The sequence below is a fragment of the Leptodactylus fuscus genome, chromosome 1 (genome assembly GCF_031893055.1).
Source record: "Leptodactylus fuscus isolate aLepFus1 chromosome 1, aLepFus1.hap2, whole genome shotgun sequence".
Lineage (NCBI taxonomy): Eukaryota > Metazoa > Chordata > Amphibia > Anura > Leptodactylidae > Leptodactylus > Leptodactylus fuscus.
The window spans coordinates 254,022,609-254,038,808 of NC_134265.1; the positions used below are offsets into that span (position 1 = coordinate 254,022,609).

The 16,200-nt window shown below is 42.8% G+C and overlaps 1 protein-coding gene across 1 annotated transcript in view; it reads right to left on the reverse strand.

The window, feature by feature from the left end:
• The window catches only part of MANBA (mannosidase beta), a 64,853-nt gene that overhangs the window by 30,690 nt on the left and 17,963 nt on the right, over window positions 1-16,200 (reverse strand). Inside the window, exons 6-10 of the mRNA XM_075285613.1 lie at window positions 11,405-11,580; window positions 8,601-8,711; window positions 4,409-4,560; window positions 2,022-2,139; window positions 543-629 (exon numbers count right to left, since the gene is read on the reverse strand). Of these exons, the coding sequence (XP_075141714.1) occupies window positions 543-629; window positions 2,022-2,139; window positions 4,409-4,560; window positions 8,601-8,711; window positions 11,405-11,580 (644 nt within the window). The remainder of the gene's footprint in view (window positions 1-542; window positions 630-2,021; window positions 2,140-4,408; window positions 4,561-8,600; window positions 8,712-11,404; window positions 11,581-16,200) is intronic.

The following is a 16,200-nucleotide window of genomic DNA, read 5'->3' on the forward strand; positions in this document are numbered from 1 at the left end:
CTTGGTGACCCTCCAGACACGAATTTGGGTTTCCCCCTTAACGAGTTTATGTTCCCCATAGACTATAATGGGGTTCGAAACCCATTCGAACACTCGAACAGTGAGCGGCTGTTCGAATCGAATTTCGAACCTCGAACATTTTAGTGTTCGCTCATCTCTAATCAAGTGCTACAATTTCAAAAGAACACTGAAAACTTGTGCAAAGAGAAATTATTAAAGATTATTATTAAATGGATATTCAGTACTTAAAACAGCAGTATTCCATGAAGAGAACCCCAATACCTATGTTCTAAACAAGGCATATTGAATGCACAGAAGGGATGATGCACTTGCAATGATCTGTAGTATGAGTGACTCCCATTCTGGTAGAGTGGTGAATAGCGGATCAGAGGCAATCAGATGAGCGAGTAGTATTCGATCAAGTAGGTATTCGATCGAATACTACGGTATTCGTAATACTCGTACTCGGTCGAATACCACGCGGTAAACACAGTAAAAATTTGATTCCCCTCCCACCTTCCCTGGCACATGTGACAAGATACCTGGTGAATCAGTTCGTCTCGTACTATATCCAGAAACCAATCATCAGTTGGATAAAGGGAACATGCAAACATAAAATCTTGCCAGACCTGCAAAAGTGAAAATACATTAATGTACATAAATACATGTGCTCTCTGCTATTACTAAAAGCGTATTCCAGGATATCAGCATTCAAAAAAGACCTTTCACCACCTCCACCAATTCTAGTTCTTTCATCTGTGAATAGTCGCTGCTTCACTAATATCAGAGCAGTTGGATTTTTTTCTCTAGCCTCCACTGTTCTCGAGCAACAAGCGCAGTTCGTTTTGATGCCTGATATGCTATTTAAGCTCTGTAATGTCAGCAGGGCAGTGTCAGGCGAGAATGTGTGATTCTGAGCTCAAATAGAGGCAGCCAGTGTCAGAGCTCAGAGTCACACCCCTTGTCTGCTCCTGCCTGACATTGCCCTCTCGACAGTGCAGAACCCAAATAGCATATCAGGCACCAAAAATAACACCATTGTTTCATCCATGAAACTCAGCCCGTGTGAGTGCCAGATTTCCCGGTTTGAACAGTATATTCAGGGACTTCTAGCATAACTCATCTATGATGCTAGATGTCTGTGCCTCCCCCCATGTAATCACTATGGAACAGTTTGTAGCTGGGAGGTAGGGACTCATAGCATCATAGAAGACTAATTTGCTAGTTAGTCACTAGTCCCTCTCCCTGCATGTGAATCTAGGCTTACCCCTTAGATGCTGTGGTCAATGCTGCCAAGGTATCTAAGTAGTTTTAAGGAAAAAAGTAAAAGCAAATTTTAATGGGAACAAATTTTGATACTGGTCTCAGTTAGGCAGTTCACACAGTCATTGTTTTGGCTGTTCAGATTTGACATAGGATCAGAATAAAAAACTGAAAAGGTGAGAAAGTTATGTGCTAGCATTATTTATCTGAATATAAGGCAACCAAAGATCACTGATATGTTCTGCAACTCCTTCACTTACATTAGTGAATGGAGTCACACTGTGATTTCTAGTTGCAAAAAAGTCGAACATAATTTGAGTTTTTTGGAAAGGTTGCAGAAACATTGACACTTCCATCTTTGCTAATCCAGCCAACGTCGCCATGTGGCCCTAGCCTAAATTCTAAATCTATAATCAAAAGTCACACAAGGAAAAAAAATATCTGCAAGTTCAAACACCATTGAGTTTTTGCATATCGCAGCATATCAATTACACCTATGGAAATGCTGGCGCTATGTGAAAAGGACAGTGGGAAAAAAAAACCCAAAAAGACGACATGGCCAGGGTCCTCAAAGGAGGATGTCTACTGTTGTTTTATTTGCTCTCCTCTATTTGGCCACTGATGGAAACAGACTTTTTTATTACCGTAGATACATAACACGATAGGGTAATAAGCCAACAATTGCAGACGTAAGTGTTTGAAGATTCTTGCCAGATCACATTGTAACCTATAATATTCAGCATAAGAAAACAGATTACCATTATTCCTAAATCATCACAAATGTTGTAGAATTCATCACTCTCATATATTCCTCCACCCCACACGCGAAGAGCATTCATATTAGCATCAATCGCTGACTGTAGCAGATTACGGAGCCTGTAGTATATAGAAATTGGGGGCAATGTTTATGTAGAAACATGCTAACATATCTACAGAAAATCAACTTTTTCCCCCCATGGTTTTCAAAATTGCTACAGCACAGATTTACACACACAAATATACACATGGAAAATTAATGGGGCCTTTTTATTTAAAGGAGCTCTATCAGCAAAATCATGCTGATAGAGCCCCACATATGCATGAATAGCCTTTAAAATCGTGCATGCTGGGCGGGCATGCACGGTCCGACGTCATCTTTAGCCACACCTACATCTCCTTTCTTCTTGCAGCGATGTCCTCAGGTCCCGTCTTCCTCGTCTTCTTCTTCCGGCATCATTGTTTGTAATCCCACGCCAGTGCAGTAGCAGGGGAACAGTAGGGCTACTGCGTCGGCCCGGGATTACAAGCAATATCACCGGAAGAAGAAGATGAGGAAGACGGGACCCGAGGTGTAGCAGGGGAACAGTAGCAGGGGGACTGAGTATGCTCAGTAAGCTCAGTTCCCCTACTACTGCGCCGGCGCAGTATTACAAGCAATGACGTCGGAAGAAGAAGACGAGGAAGACGGGACCCGAGGACATCGCTGCAAGAAGAAAGAAGATGTAGGCATGGCTAAAGATGACGTCGGACCGTGCATGCCCGCCCAGCGTGCACAATTTTAAAGGCTATTCATGCATATGTGGGGCACTATCAGCATGATTTTATTTTAAAACAGGGGTGTAGTTTAATTTAACATTAGCAATGCCTGAATGGCCTTTTTAAAGGCTATTCACGCAAATGTGGGGCTTATACAGCATAATTTTGCTGATAGAGCCCCTTTAATTTGACCACTTGAGGATACTTCAAAATGCTACAATTTGGCTATTCATGCCCAGGTCTTCTTAGGCCAAAAGGACAAGACTTCTTATAGTCCTTTTTAGAAGACAGTTGAAAGTGTAATATCAATAGACTCCAAGCTGCAACTGTATCTTTATTACTGTATGTATGTGACTGTATTTGTATTATTGTTTCAGCAGTATTGACCAGTCAGCAGAAATTTACTTGAATATGATTGTCAGGTTCATGCACAAGTTTGCAGACTTTAAAGGGGCTCCATAATTGGGAAAAGTCATTTTTAACTAATCACATGCTTGCATGGCCTTTAGAAAGGCTATTCCACACCTACCTTTAGTATGTAAATCTCCTCAGTGGTTTTTGAATGAGCCAGTTTTTATTCATATGCTAATTAGCCACTCTGCCTATTGTTTCCTATGGGTGTATACAGCACAGGTTGCTGATGATGATGACTCAGCTTCCTGTTTGCACCCACTCATAGGAGATAATAGCAGAGACGAGTGCTGCTGAGAACTTCCTGTGCTGGTTGGAAGCTAATTAGCATATGAGTAAAAACTGGCTCATTCAAAAGCCATTGAGGCAATTTACATACTAAAGGTAGGTGTGGAATAGTCTATCTAAAGGCTATGCATGTATGTGCTTAGTTAAAAATGACTTTTCCTAATGATAGTGCCCCTTTAATATTCATCTTCCTCCAAGTATATACTGGAACGGTCATCAGAATATGGCTCTATTTAGATGACCGATGGACAAAATTGTACTGAAAAAGGGAAATTTTTCATGGCCATTTTGCACTTGTTTTCTCAGATCCCTCATAGATTTTAGTCTAATGATGGATCTATGAAAACAGCCAGATATATAAGACATGACTAGATATGTGAGAGTACTATTCGGAATTCCCATTTCAAATAGCATGCACCCATAGGAATGAATGGACGCAACCGGCACGCAGGGGCTTAAGCAGCCGGCTGCTTCCATTCATTCACAGCAGCCCATCAATTATTGTGAGAAGTGGGGAGGGAGGCTGGTAGAGAACAACCCTCATGAATATTGGTCTCTGTCTAGTGTATGCTGTGACCTATTTGCAAAACTGCACAACGTTTTTGGAGACGTTTTGGCCAATAGAAGAGGAAACATATGCTATACTGTAGGTCAGCAAAGTCCACATGTAAAATGCGCTGCAAATTTCAGCAGCAAATTCATGTTTTATAGGACAAGCCAAGGTCTTTTTCCTGCTATGTGAAACTAGGGTTTTCCAAAACCCACTCAATAACATTGTAGTAAAATCTGATATGAATTTGGTTAGAAATTACACCAAAAATCCACATCAAATGCGCCATGCCTTGCACCTAATAGTTTAGTATCTTTTATACTAAAGAAGTTAAAACTATTTTATACTTTAATGTCAGACTATGACAAACATGACCATTACTTGTCAGGACTGACTCTGTCTTGAAAGGAGTCAGCCGGTATCCAGTTGGATCCTTTGAGGAAAATGGAAAGTCCATTAATTTTCATGTAGAAAGAGAGCCCAGGAGAGCCTTCAATTGGCTCCTCAACCAGTTCAACAGTACGGAAATAAATCTGCAAAGAAAGAAAATGAAAACCTTAACATAGAATGCAGAGAAAAAAAAGAAAGAAAACAGAACCATCAACAGAACTCACAAGTGAGTGATGGAATCACTGTGCATATAAATTTAAGTGTATATAAATTTTCTCACCACAGATCTCACCACAAATATTCCAAAATATTTGTGGACTAGCAGAAGGACCTGGCTTCGCACGGGTATATTTCATTTTTTGTTTGTGTATTGGCCCTATAAGAATTGCCCAGTTTTCCACTCGTGTATCTTGTATGTCGTTTGTGTGTGTGTCTCTGCCCGCGACTTCGTCTGCGTGTTGTTGGTGTCAATGATCCCCCTATAGTCAGCAAATTGCTGCCATCGATGAATTGCCTGCTGTGGCATTTCAGCAGCTCTTAAGCTGTCCTGCTGATGAACTTGTTCCTCACGACACGGCGGTGATTGTTCTGGCATCTCAGCGGCTTGCTGGGACACCATACAATGAGCACATTGCTGTCGTTGATGATCCACTTACTCTCGCGTTTTGGCAGCTGTCAAGCTGGTCTGCCGCTGAACTCATTCCTCATGTTGTGGCGGTGATTATTCCGGCATCTCAGCAACTCGCTGGGACTCCATATAACGAGTGTGTTGTTGGCATCGATGATTCGCCTGCTCCGGCGTTTCGGCAGATCTTAAGCTGGCCTGCCACTGAACTAATTCCTCACGCTCTGCCCGTGATTGTTCCAGGATCTCAGCAGCTCGCTGATGAGTGTGTTGTTTGTGTCGATCATCCGCTTGCTCCGGTCTTTCGGCAGCTGTTAGTCTGGTCTTACACGACCGTAGTTTTAGACCACAAATGGTCCGCAATTGTGGGTTTAAAATTGTGGACCATTTACGGGCCCATTGTTTTCTATGCGGCCTCTTACACCACCGTAGATTTTGTCCGTTGTGTGGCGCGCCAAAACCGTGGTCCGGACAGTATATCGCATGTCCGTAATGGCCGTACTTTTACGGCATGGAAGGTCCAATAGAAGTCTATGGGCGTGTGCAGTTTTGCGGATACACCAAACACATGTTCAGTGTGTATCTGTAATTGCGGATGTCAACACTGTGACGCTGCCAGAACTACGTCAGCGCGCAGGAGAGAAAAAGAAGATGACAGCCGAGGAGCCATTAGCTGCCAGACGTCAACAGGAGAAGATGTCCTGGCAATTTGTGGAACAGCTCCTGTCCATGGTACAGGTATGTACTGAATGCGTTTAATGGGGGGTTTGCGTCTTCTTGGGATGACTATTGGCAGTGGTGGGGGGTTAGTTATTGCCTGCTAGGAAATTACTATTGCCAGTGAGGGGGGTTAGTTCTTGCCTACTAGGGAATGACTATTGGCAATGGGGAGGGGGTTAGTTACCACCTACTAGGGAATCCGTGTGCACAGCAAAGCCGGCTGCTGCCTCTGCTGTTGTGTCCACTGTCCCTGCTGCTGCTGTAGGATGAGCTCTCCCAGCTCATCCCAGAGGCAGCAGCCGGCATACAGAAGAGACAGCAGCTGACTTTTCTGTGCACACAGAGCACGGCATCCAGCCAGCTGCTGTCTCAGTGAAGTGAGGATCGCTAAGCCCCGCCTCCGAAGTCTCTCTAAGCCCCACCCACCACTGCCGGACGAGCAGCAGCACCAGCGCTGCTAGGAAGATGGGAAAGGTAAGTAGGATACCTTCTCCCCTTCCCCTACACTACCTACAACTAGCAGTCATGCCGGAGCTCCGCTAAGGAAGTGCCGGCATGACTGCCGGTTGTAATAAGCCGTCCCCCGAAAATAAGACAGGTCCTATATTTAGGGCAACAATTTAATATAACTATAACACTGTCTTATTTTCGGGGAAACATGGTATCGATACAAGCTATGGCATACGGGTTGAAAATGACACACGAAAATGGGGACAACAAAGGTACCTGGGGTGACATGAGCAATTATCAAAGGGTTATTTACCTGAGTGTCCACCGTAAATGGATCCATGCACAGAAGTCGCCAGACATGAGAAGAACAGGATCACCGAACTGTCATAGCAACACAGAAGATTTATGCATGGGTTGTGTATTGTTTTTTGCGGATCCGCAGAAAAACGGATGCATACAGAGCCTTGCGAATCATCTTTGCGGATGAGCACGGTCGTCAGAGGAATGCGTTTTTTCAGTGAAATTTGTGCTGCGGATCCGCAAATTCTGGTTGTGTAAGACCAGCCTTAAGCTGGCCTGCCACAGAACTCATTCCTCGCGCTGTGCCTGTGATTCCTCCGGCGTCTCATCAGCTCACTGGGACACCATATGATGAGCGTGTTGTTGGTGCCGATGATCCCCGTCAGCTCTGCTTGAGGAGAACTCTGTGACTTCTGGCTACCTCCATAGCTGTCGTTGTTTTAGAATTTTGTAACAAATTAGATTCTCTTTTTCCCGGCATGTTTAAAAGTAGCAAACTGCCAATTTGGATTAAAGGTGTTTTCCCATCTAGTGTGTCAGCCTGGAGCAGATCAGATAATATGCAAATATGTGTACAGTATTCACTGAGGGTTAGTGTGTGTTTACACATAGATAACAGCCCTGGCTTTATCCTATGCTGAGATAAGGTGCTGCCTAGAGCTGCTTAATATAGTATATGAACATAAATTCATAACAGTCGTGAAGCCATGTCATTTACCGGGATAAAAAGTAGACTATGTTTTAATCTAGGTTACAATCTACCTATGTGCCAAATTTCATTCAAATCCGATCAGCCGTTTTTGTGTGATTGACTAACAAACACACAAACATCCAAACTTTCACATTTATGATATTAGTAGGATAGGATTTTGGCTTAATACAGTGAGGGATGAAATCTGTGGTGAAAGTCTGGAATTTCTGCAACATAATAAGCACGCTGAGGATTTGACAGTCTGCAGCACCTGAGTTTGTCCACGACACGTGGACAGTATTTTCAAAATCCTACCCACATTTTCTTGGATAAATCACTGCAGAATCCGCACCACAAAGCTGTAGCATCAGAACTCATGCTAAAGAACCTGCAGCGCCTTCATTCTGAAAATCAGTCATAAAGCACATCCTAGCAATAGTTCATGACCTCTAGTGGAGAGAAAACTGCCTTAACCCTGGAAAGACCGGGCAAATTCTTGGTTTGGCAGACTATTTTTTTATGGGACAAATTATACTTTGCAATGACACCATTTAATATTCTCTGCAGTATACTGACAAGTTGAAACAAACAAAAAAATTAGAATGATGGGGAAAAATGCATTTTCTCCAGTTTCTTAAATGTTTAGTTTTTACAAGACTCTTGCCATGTGGCAAAAAAAAAGACAAGTTGCCTGTATTGTGTATGTCAGGTCTGCATTTTCATGTTTTAATGCCTTTTAAAAAGGTTAAAATGATTGCTTAATAACTTTTTTGCACTGCCATATTTTGACACCCATAAATATTCATATTCCTATGTACGGAGCTGAGTAAAGTGTCTTTATGCAGGGCAAAATGTACTTTTTATTGGTAAGATTTTAGGGAACACCTGACTCTTTAATCACCTGTTATTCAATTTTTTTTTAGGAGGTAATATGCTTTTTTTTTTTTACCCTAAGGGATAAATATTTTTATATTTTAATAGCTAAGGTATTTCAAGACACGGGGATATGCATATGTTTATTTATTTTTAATATATATATATATATATATATACATATATGTCACCTAGGGAAACAAAGGGGGTGATTTGCATGTTATAGTTTTGTTCATTTTCTTAATACTTGTAACAACTTGAATTCTTTATTTACTTGTATTTTTAGACCCCCTTTGGTTACACAGGAGGTTACACAAAATTCAAATATACCGTAGTCAATATAGACATACACTTCAAAAAAAAGTCAGGTATCTGAATGCCTTGCTGGATTTCTTATGTTGTAAAATGCAAGTTATTTTTTGCGTCTACTCTGAAATTTAGCATATAGGGTTTACTTAGTAAATGACCAGGAAAAAAAAAAAAAAATTTTGAATTTCCCAACAGTAGAAAATTTTTTTACAAACCTTTGCTGCTTTTTCTATAATGTATTCACCCTCAAAATGAAATATGACAGACATATTGTAGCCTGTTTGAAGTCCATAACCATTTGGCCACCACAAGTCTACAGGTGTATTCTGAAACAAAATAAAAGAATGAATCAAGCAATTACTACTATATACTTATATCTAAAACTGATTCTATATCTTAAAGGGCAAGTAAACTTTTATTTTTTCATGACTCAATAATGCAGGTGAAGGGAACAAACTTTACAATATACAGATGTAGCAGAGTTAACTTAAAGGGGCTCTATCAGCAAAATTATGCTAAAAGAGCCCCACACATGCATGAATAGCCTTTAAAAAGGCTATTCAGGCACCGTAAATGTTATATTAAACCCTGATCCCGTTTTTAAATAAAAGCATTAAAACATTTATGCTAATCATACCTGAACGTGCACCATGGGCGGGGATGCACGGTGCGGCTTCAGCTTCGTGCACGCCTACCTCTTCTGTCTTCTTGTAGTGACGCCCTCTGGTTCCGTGTCTTCTTCCGTCTTCTTGTCTTCAAATCCCGCGCCTGCTTAGTAGCGCTTCCCTCCGGAGCGCTACTGCGCAGTACACTCACGAACTGCCATTAAGTAAAATGGCGAGTGAGCCTGCGCAGTAGCGCTTCGGAAGCAAGCGCTACTACGCAGGCGCGAGATTTGAAGACAAGAAGACACAGAACCAGAGGGCGTCACTACAAGAAGACAGAAGAGGTAGGCGTGCCCGAAGCTGACGCCGCACCGTGCATCCCCGCCCATGGTGCACGTTCAGGTACGATTAGCATATACGTTTTAATGCTTTTATTTAAAAACGGGACCGGGGTTTAATATAACATTTACGGTGCCTGAATAGCCTTTTTAAAGGCTATTCACGCATATATGGGACTCCATTAGCATAATTTTGCTGATAGAGCCCCTTTAAACTTCTGCAATTGGTTAACTTGCTGCAGCGTCATGTGAAATTACAGAGGACAACAAAAAAATGTGATTTTAATGATAGAATCCCTTTAATTGTTCTTATCTAGTTCACCTTCTGTATGGGATAGGGGATGAAATGTTTATTTGTCATCTACTGAATCTAGGAAAGCTGTGTTTGATAGCATTTACAACATTCTTTATTACAGCTGTGCTGATCTTCTCTCGTAACATCCTGGTCATTAAAGCCATAAGCCTTATCTGTGTTTTAAGTTGCAGAAATTAAAGGGGATGCCATGCACAGATCTAAGGTAATACGTAACAAAACCACAGAAATTTTCCTAAATAACTGAGTAATTAACCATGGAGTCACCAGGTCCAAAAAGATAATATTTTAGTCTTGAATGTGTTATGAGCACGCATAAACAATAGAATTCACTGATAACAGCTGCACATGCTACCGTATTTACCCAGCTTTACCAAAAGTCCGGAAGGGAAATCCGGCAGGCTATGAAAGAAAAATAACACAAGCGGGAGAATTTATTTACGTAGATTTAGCATTCAAGAGTACCCATTACTCAGCGTTCCCTGAAAGGCAAATCTGCCTACATACAATATGGAGGATTTTTCATTGCAGCATCGCATGCATTCTTTCTAGGATTCTGGATAACAAATCAGGCTAGTTATTTTACAATATGAGAAATGGGGATTTATCATTGCATAATTAGGCAGGTCTCGCATTCTGGAGTCTAGGAAAGCTAGGTAACAACTTTGAGAGAAAAGGAGTAGGATCGAGCACCAAAAATAAACTTAGCAACAAAATTAGCAACAGATATCACACCCTGGAGGTCCAAGGGTTTTCTTGTGTTCCTGGTATCAATGCTCATGGACATCCACATTTATAACATGGCGGTGAATTGTAATCTAATTGTGTTTTGTAACAACTTTGAGAGGACTGCACTCACCAGTGCAGCTCCACAATGTTGTCTTCAAGCTTTCCAGGGCTGTGCAATCAGTAGGCCAAAGGGCCGACTGTGACCCCTCTAGTTTTCTAAGCCCAACTCCTGCTTCGACTCTGAGTCTTTTATAAACGGCTAACAGTCATGGCCAGATAAAAGTAATAAAGCTCCGCAAAACTAAAGAAAAAAACACAGCGACTGAATTCCTAAAAAAGTCAATGCACAACAAGTTATGCATCTAATTTATTATAAAATAATATATCAAATAGTAGTGATACAGTGAACACTAACAGCTCAGCGATATGTACAAACCATCCTGTAGTTGTGTGTTGCCTCGCATTGCAGGGCTTCCAAGTGGAATGTCTTTGCCAGATTACAACACTTCATTGGCCTTCCCAGTCACCAGATTTATCAACAATCAAGAAGTTACTCCTCTGGGATGAGCCTACAAGTATGCAAAATCTACAGGCCCAGCTGCAATATATACGGGCAAACGTGATATGCCTCCATGACCAAGCATATCTCAACTTGTATGCAGACTAGAGGTGGCCCAACAGGGTACTAGAGTTTCCTTTAAACAGCACCGTTTCCCCCATTAAACTTATCCTTTGACTTTGATATTGTAATCATGTACTTACAGCTTTACCTCCACAAATAACAAGTTTCATTAAATTCCAACTGCATTTTGGTGTGTTAGCTTTTTTTCCACTTTCCCAGTACATCGTATGGAATAAGAAATGATACCATTACAAAATACAATTTGTCCGGCAAACATTAAAAATAAAAAAGTTATGAGATTTGAAAGGTGAGAAGGAGTTAATTGATCATTTAAATGCTGCCAGAAAATAAAAAAAAAATCAGAAAAATCTGACTTAAAACCAAATAATATAGTTAACATTTTTAAAATTACCTTATTAATTTTTGTAATAATTTGATAGGAATGCTGACCGGGAACAATATTCAAGTCCTGGGACTGTTCAACCTGAAGTTGTGGTATTTTGATGTCTACACGTCCCGAAAGGCCATTCATCTTGATTGTATCAAACACAGGCTCAATGACAACGGTCCACTGGGATGTAGTATTATCTGAACAGCAAAAACAGGCAACATAAAATAAGATGAAAATTACACTAATTATCAAAATACTATGATAATACAATGACCCCCAAACATACTTTAAAAAGCACCCAGAAATGGATGGAAACAAAGCACTGGAAAGTTGTGAATTGGCTAGTAATGAGACAGGATCTAAATCTCCCATTGAACACCTGTTAAAATTGTTGTTGGCAGAAGGCACCCTTCAAATATGAGAGACCTGGAGCAGAAACAAAAGAAGAGAGTTCCAAAATTCTAGATAAGAGGCGTAAGGCTTGTTGATGGTTAAATGAAGTGATCGATTTTAGTTATTTTTTCCAAAGCGTGTGCAACCAAATATTACGATGAAGGGGACTGAAATTTTGTCTGTGAAATTATATCATTTTTGCCTTTTTACTCTGTTTTTTTTTTTGTGTTGTTCCAATACAAACAAAGGACATAAACATTTCTTTAACAAAACGTGTAAATGCAATAATTTCCTGGGATACTTTATTTTCTGGAAAAAAAAGGGGTGCCAACACTTACAGCCATGACATGTATTTAAAGGATTAGAAAAACATGGTTGCTTTCTTAAAAAGGTTTATTCCCATCTCAGAAAATCACTGCTGTGATAGGAATAACTGCTTCCCATCCCAACTCCTAGAGTGGGATTTATGGGAACAGCCAATCAGTGCTGCTCCACACTGTTCCCATAACTTCCATAAATGAGAATAGTGCTACACTGTTTCTGTAGCTCTGTTTGCAAATAACTTATTTGTGCTATACATTTAGGAAGCTTCCAAAAACCTCTCTGAGTGTTAGAGGAATAGCATAGGGCAGCAATGCTAATTCCCAGAGAGATTCATAATTAGAGAAACAGTAGAGTTAAAAGTGTTGTTTCTGTAGCTCCCATTCTCCTCTGTAGGAGTTACAAGAACAGCACAGAGCAGAACTGCTTGGATATACCCATAAGCTCCACCCTGGCCAAGATCCCCAACACTTACCCTTCATTCACATCTGCGTTTGTATGCCGTTCGGGGAAGCCCACATGGGGAACCCCCTGAACTGAATACCAAACGCAATTGCAAGCGCTGGACAGTGAAAGCACACAGATCCCCATAAACTATCATGGGGTCCGTGTACTTGCCGCCAGATCTCCGCACAGAATATGCAGAAGGAAAGTAGTTTACGATCTACTTTCCTGTCCACATGATTTGTGTGGGCAGTGTGTGGCAAGCACACGGACCCCATTATAGTCTATGGGGTTTGTGTGTTTTCACTGCACAGCGCTTGCCAATGCATTTCGTATTCGGTTCGGGGGGGGGGGGGGGGTCCGAACGGAATACAAATACTGATGCAAACGAGGGATTACATTTTTTGGTAACAGAACAGCTTTCTACATTTGCCAATTCCGATGACTACTATACACATGGTGGAGATCGGCAATGGACAGTATTATAACTCTATATCTATTCTCCCTTAATATGACCCATACATATTCACCCCAATGCTACTGCAAAATTCTTGAGATCTGTTTACCTCTAGAGATGAGCGAACACTAAAATGTTCGAGGTTCGAAATTCGAATCGAACAGCCGCTCAATGTTCGTGTGTTCGAACGGGTTTCGAACCCCATTATAGTCTATGGGGAACATATACTCGTTAAGGGGGAAACCCAAATCCGTGTCTGGAGGGTCACCAAGTCCACTATGACACCACAGGAAATGATGCCAACACCTCTGGAATGACACTGGGACAGCAGGGGAAGCATGTCTGGGGGCATCTAACACACCAAAGACCCTCTATTACCCCAACATCACAGCCTAACAACTACACACTTTACACACTCAATACCACCTCTCTGACAGTAGGAAAACACCTTGAAACATGTGTATTTGGCACTTGCAGTGAGGAGAGCTTGTCACCAGCAGTGAATTTGGCCCTTGTAGTAAGTTGAGGTTGGCACCAACATTTGTTTTGAAAATCAGGGTGGATTGAGCCTCTAACCAGCAGAGTTTGGGCAAATTCATGGTGGAGGGAGCCTCTAAAAACACCAGTTTGGACCAATTCATGGTGGAGGGAGCCTCTAAAAAACCCAGTTTGGACCAATTCATGGTGGAGGGAGCCTCTAAACAGCCCAGTTTGGACCAATTCATGGTGGAGGGAGCCTCTAACCAGCAGAGTTGTGGGAAAGCAGGGTGGAGGGAGCCTCTAAACAGCCCAGTTTGGACCAATTCATGGTGGAGGGAGACTCTAAAAACCCCAATTTGGACCAATTCATGGTGGAGGGAGCCTCTAAAAAACCCAGTTTGGACCAATTCATGGTGGAGGGAGCCTCTAAACAGCCCAGTTTGGACCAATTCATGGTGGAGGGAGCCTCTAAAAACCCCAATTTGGACCAATTCATGGTGGAGGGAGCCTCTAACCAGCCCAGTTTGGACCAATTCATGGTGGAGGGAGCCTCTAACCAGCCCAGTTTGGACCAATTCATGGTGGAGGGAGCCTCTAAAAACCCCAGTTTGGACCAATTCATGCTGGAGGGAGCCTCTAAACAGCCCAGTTTGGGCAAATTCATGGTGGAGGGAGCCTCTAAAAACCCCAGTTTGGACCAATTCATGGTGGAGGGAGCCTCTAAAAACCCCAATTTGGACCAATTCATGGTGGAGGGAGCCTCTAAACAGCCCAGTTTGGGCAAATTCATGGTGGAGGGAGCCTCTAAAAACCCCAGTTTGGACCAATTCATGGTGGAGGGAGCCTCTAAAAACCCCAGTTTGGACCAATTCATGGTGGAGGGAGCCTCTAAAAACCCCAGTTTGGACCAATTCATGGTGGAGGGAGCCTCTAAACATCCCAGTTTGGGCAAATTCATGGTGGAGGGAGCCTCTAAAAACCCCAGTTTGGACCAATTCATGGTGGAGGGAGCCTCTAAAAACCCCAGTTTGGACCAATTCATGCTGGAGGGAGCCTCTAAACAGCCCAGTTTGGGCAAATTCATGGTGGAGGGAGCCTCTAAAAACCCCAGTTTGGACCAATTCATGGTGGAGGGAGCCTCTAAAAACCCCAATTTGGACCAATTCATGGTGGAGGGAGCCTCTAAACAGCCCAGTTTGGGCAAATTCATGGTGGAGGGAGCCTCTAAAAACCCCAGTTTGGACCAATTCATGGTGGAGGGAGCCTCTAAAAACCCCAGTTTGGACCAATTCATGGTGGAGGGAGCCTCTAAAAACCCCAGTTTGGACCAATTCATGCTGGAGGGAGCCTCTAAACAGCCCAGTTTGGGCAAATTCATGGTGGAGGGAGCCTCTAAAAACCCCAGTTTGGACCAATTCATGGTGGAGGAAGCCTCTAAAAACCCCAATTTGGACCAATTCATGGTGGAGGGAGCCTCTAAACAGCCCAGTTTGGGCAAATTCATGGTGGAGGGAGCCTCTAAAAACCCCAGTTTGGACCAATTCATGGTGGAGGGAGCCTCTAAAAACCCCAGTTTGGACCAATTCATGGTGGAGGGAGCCTCTAAAAAACCCAGTTTGGACCAATTCATGGTGGAGGGAGCCTCTGAACAGCCCAGTTTGGGCAAATTCATGGTGGAGGGAGCCTCTAAAAACCCCAGTTTGGACCAATTCATGGTGGAGGGAGCCTCTAAAAACCCCAGTTTGGACCAATTCATGCTGGAGGGAGCCTCTAAACAGCCCAGTTTGGGCAAATTCATGGTGGAGGGAGCCTCTAAAAACCCCAGTTTGGACCAATTCATGGTGGAGGGAGCCTCTAAAAACCCCAATTTGGACCAATTCATGGTGGAGGGAGCCTCTAAACAGCCCAGTTTGGGCAAATTCATGGTGGAGGGAGCCTCTAAAAACCCCAGTTTGGACCAATTCATGGTGGAGGGAGCCCCTAAAAACCCCAGTTTGGACCAATTCATGGTGGAGGGAGCCTCTAAACAGCCCAGTTTGGGCAAATTCATGGTGGAGGGAGCCTCTAAAAACCCCAGTTTGGACCAATTCATGGTGGAGGGAGCCTCTAAAAACCCCAGTTTGGACCAATTCATGGTGGAGGGAGCCTCTAAACAGCCCAGTTTGGGCAAATTCATGGTGGAGGGAGCCTCTAAAAACCCCAGTTTGGACCAATTCATGGTGGAGGGAGCCTCTAAAAACCCCAGTTTGGACCAATTCATGCTGGAGGGAGCCTCTAAACAGCCCAGTTTGGGCAAATTCATGGTGGAGGGAGCCATTATAAACCCCAGTTTGGACCAATTCATGGTGGAGGGAGCCTCTAAAAACCCCAATTTGGACCAATTCATGGTGGAGGGAGCCTCTAAACAGCCCAGTTTGGGCAAATTCATGGTGGAGGGAGCCTCTAAAAACCCCAGTTTGGACCAATTCATGGTGGAGGGAGCCTCTAAAAACCCCAGTTTGGACCAATTCATGGTGGAGGGAGCCTCTAAAAACCCCAGTTTGGACCAATTCATGCTGGAGGGAGCCTCTAAACAGCCCAGTTTGGGCAAATTCATGGTGGAGGGAGCCTCTAAAAACCCCAGTTTGGACCAATTCATGGTGGAGGGAGCCTCTAAAAACCCCAATTTGGACCAATTCATGGTGGAGGGAGCCTCTAAACAGCCCAGTTTGGGCAAATTCAT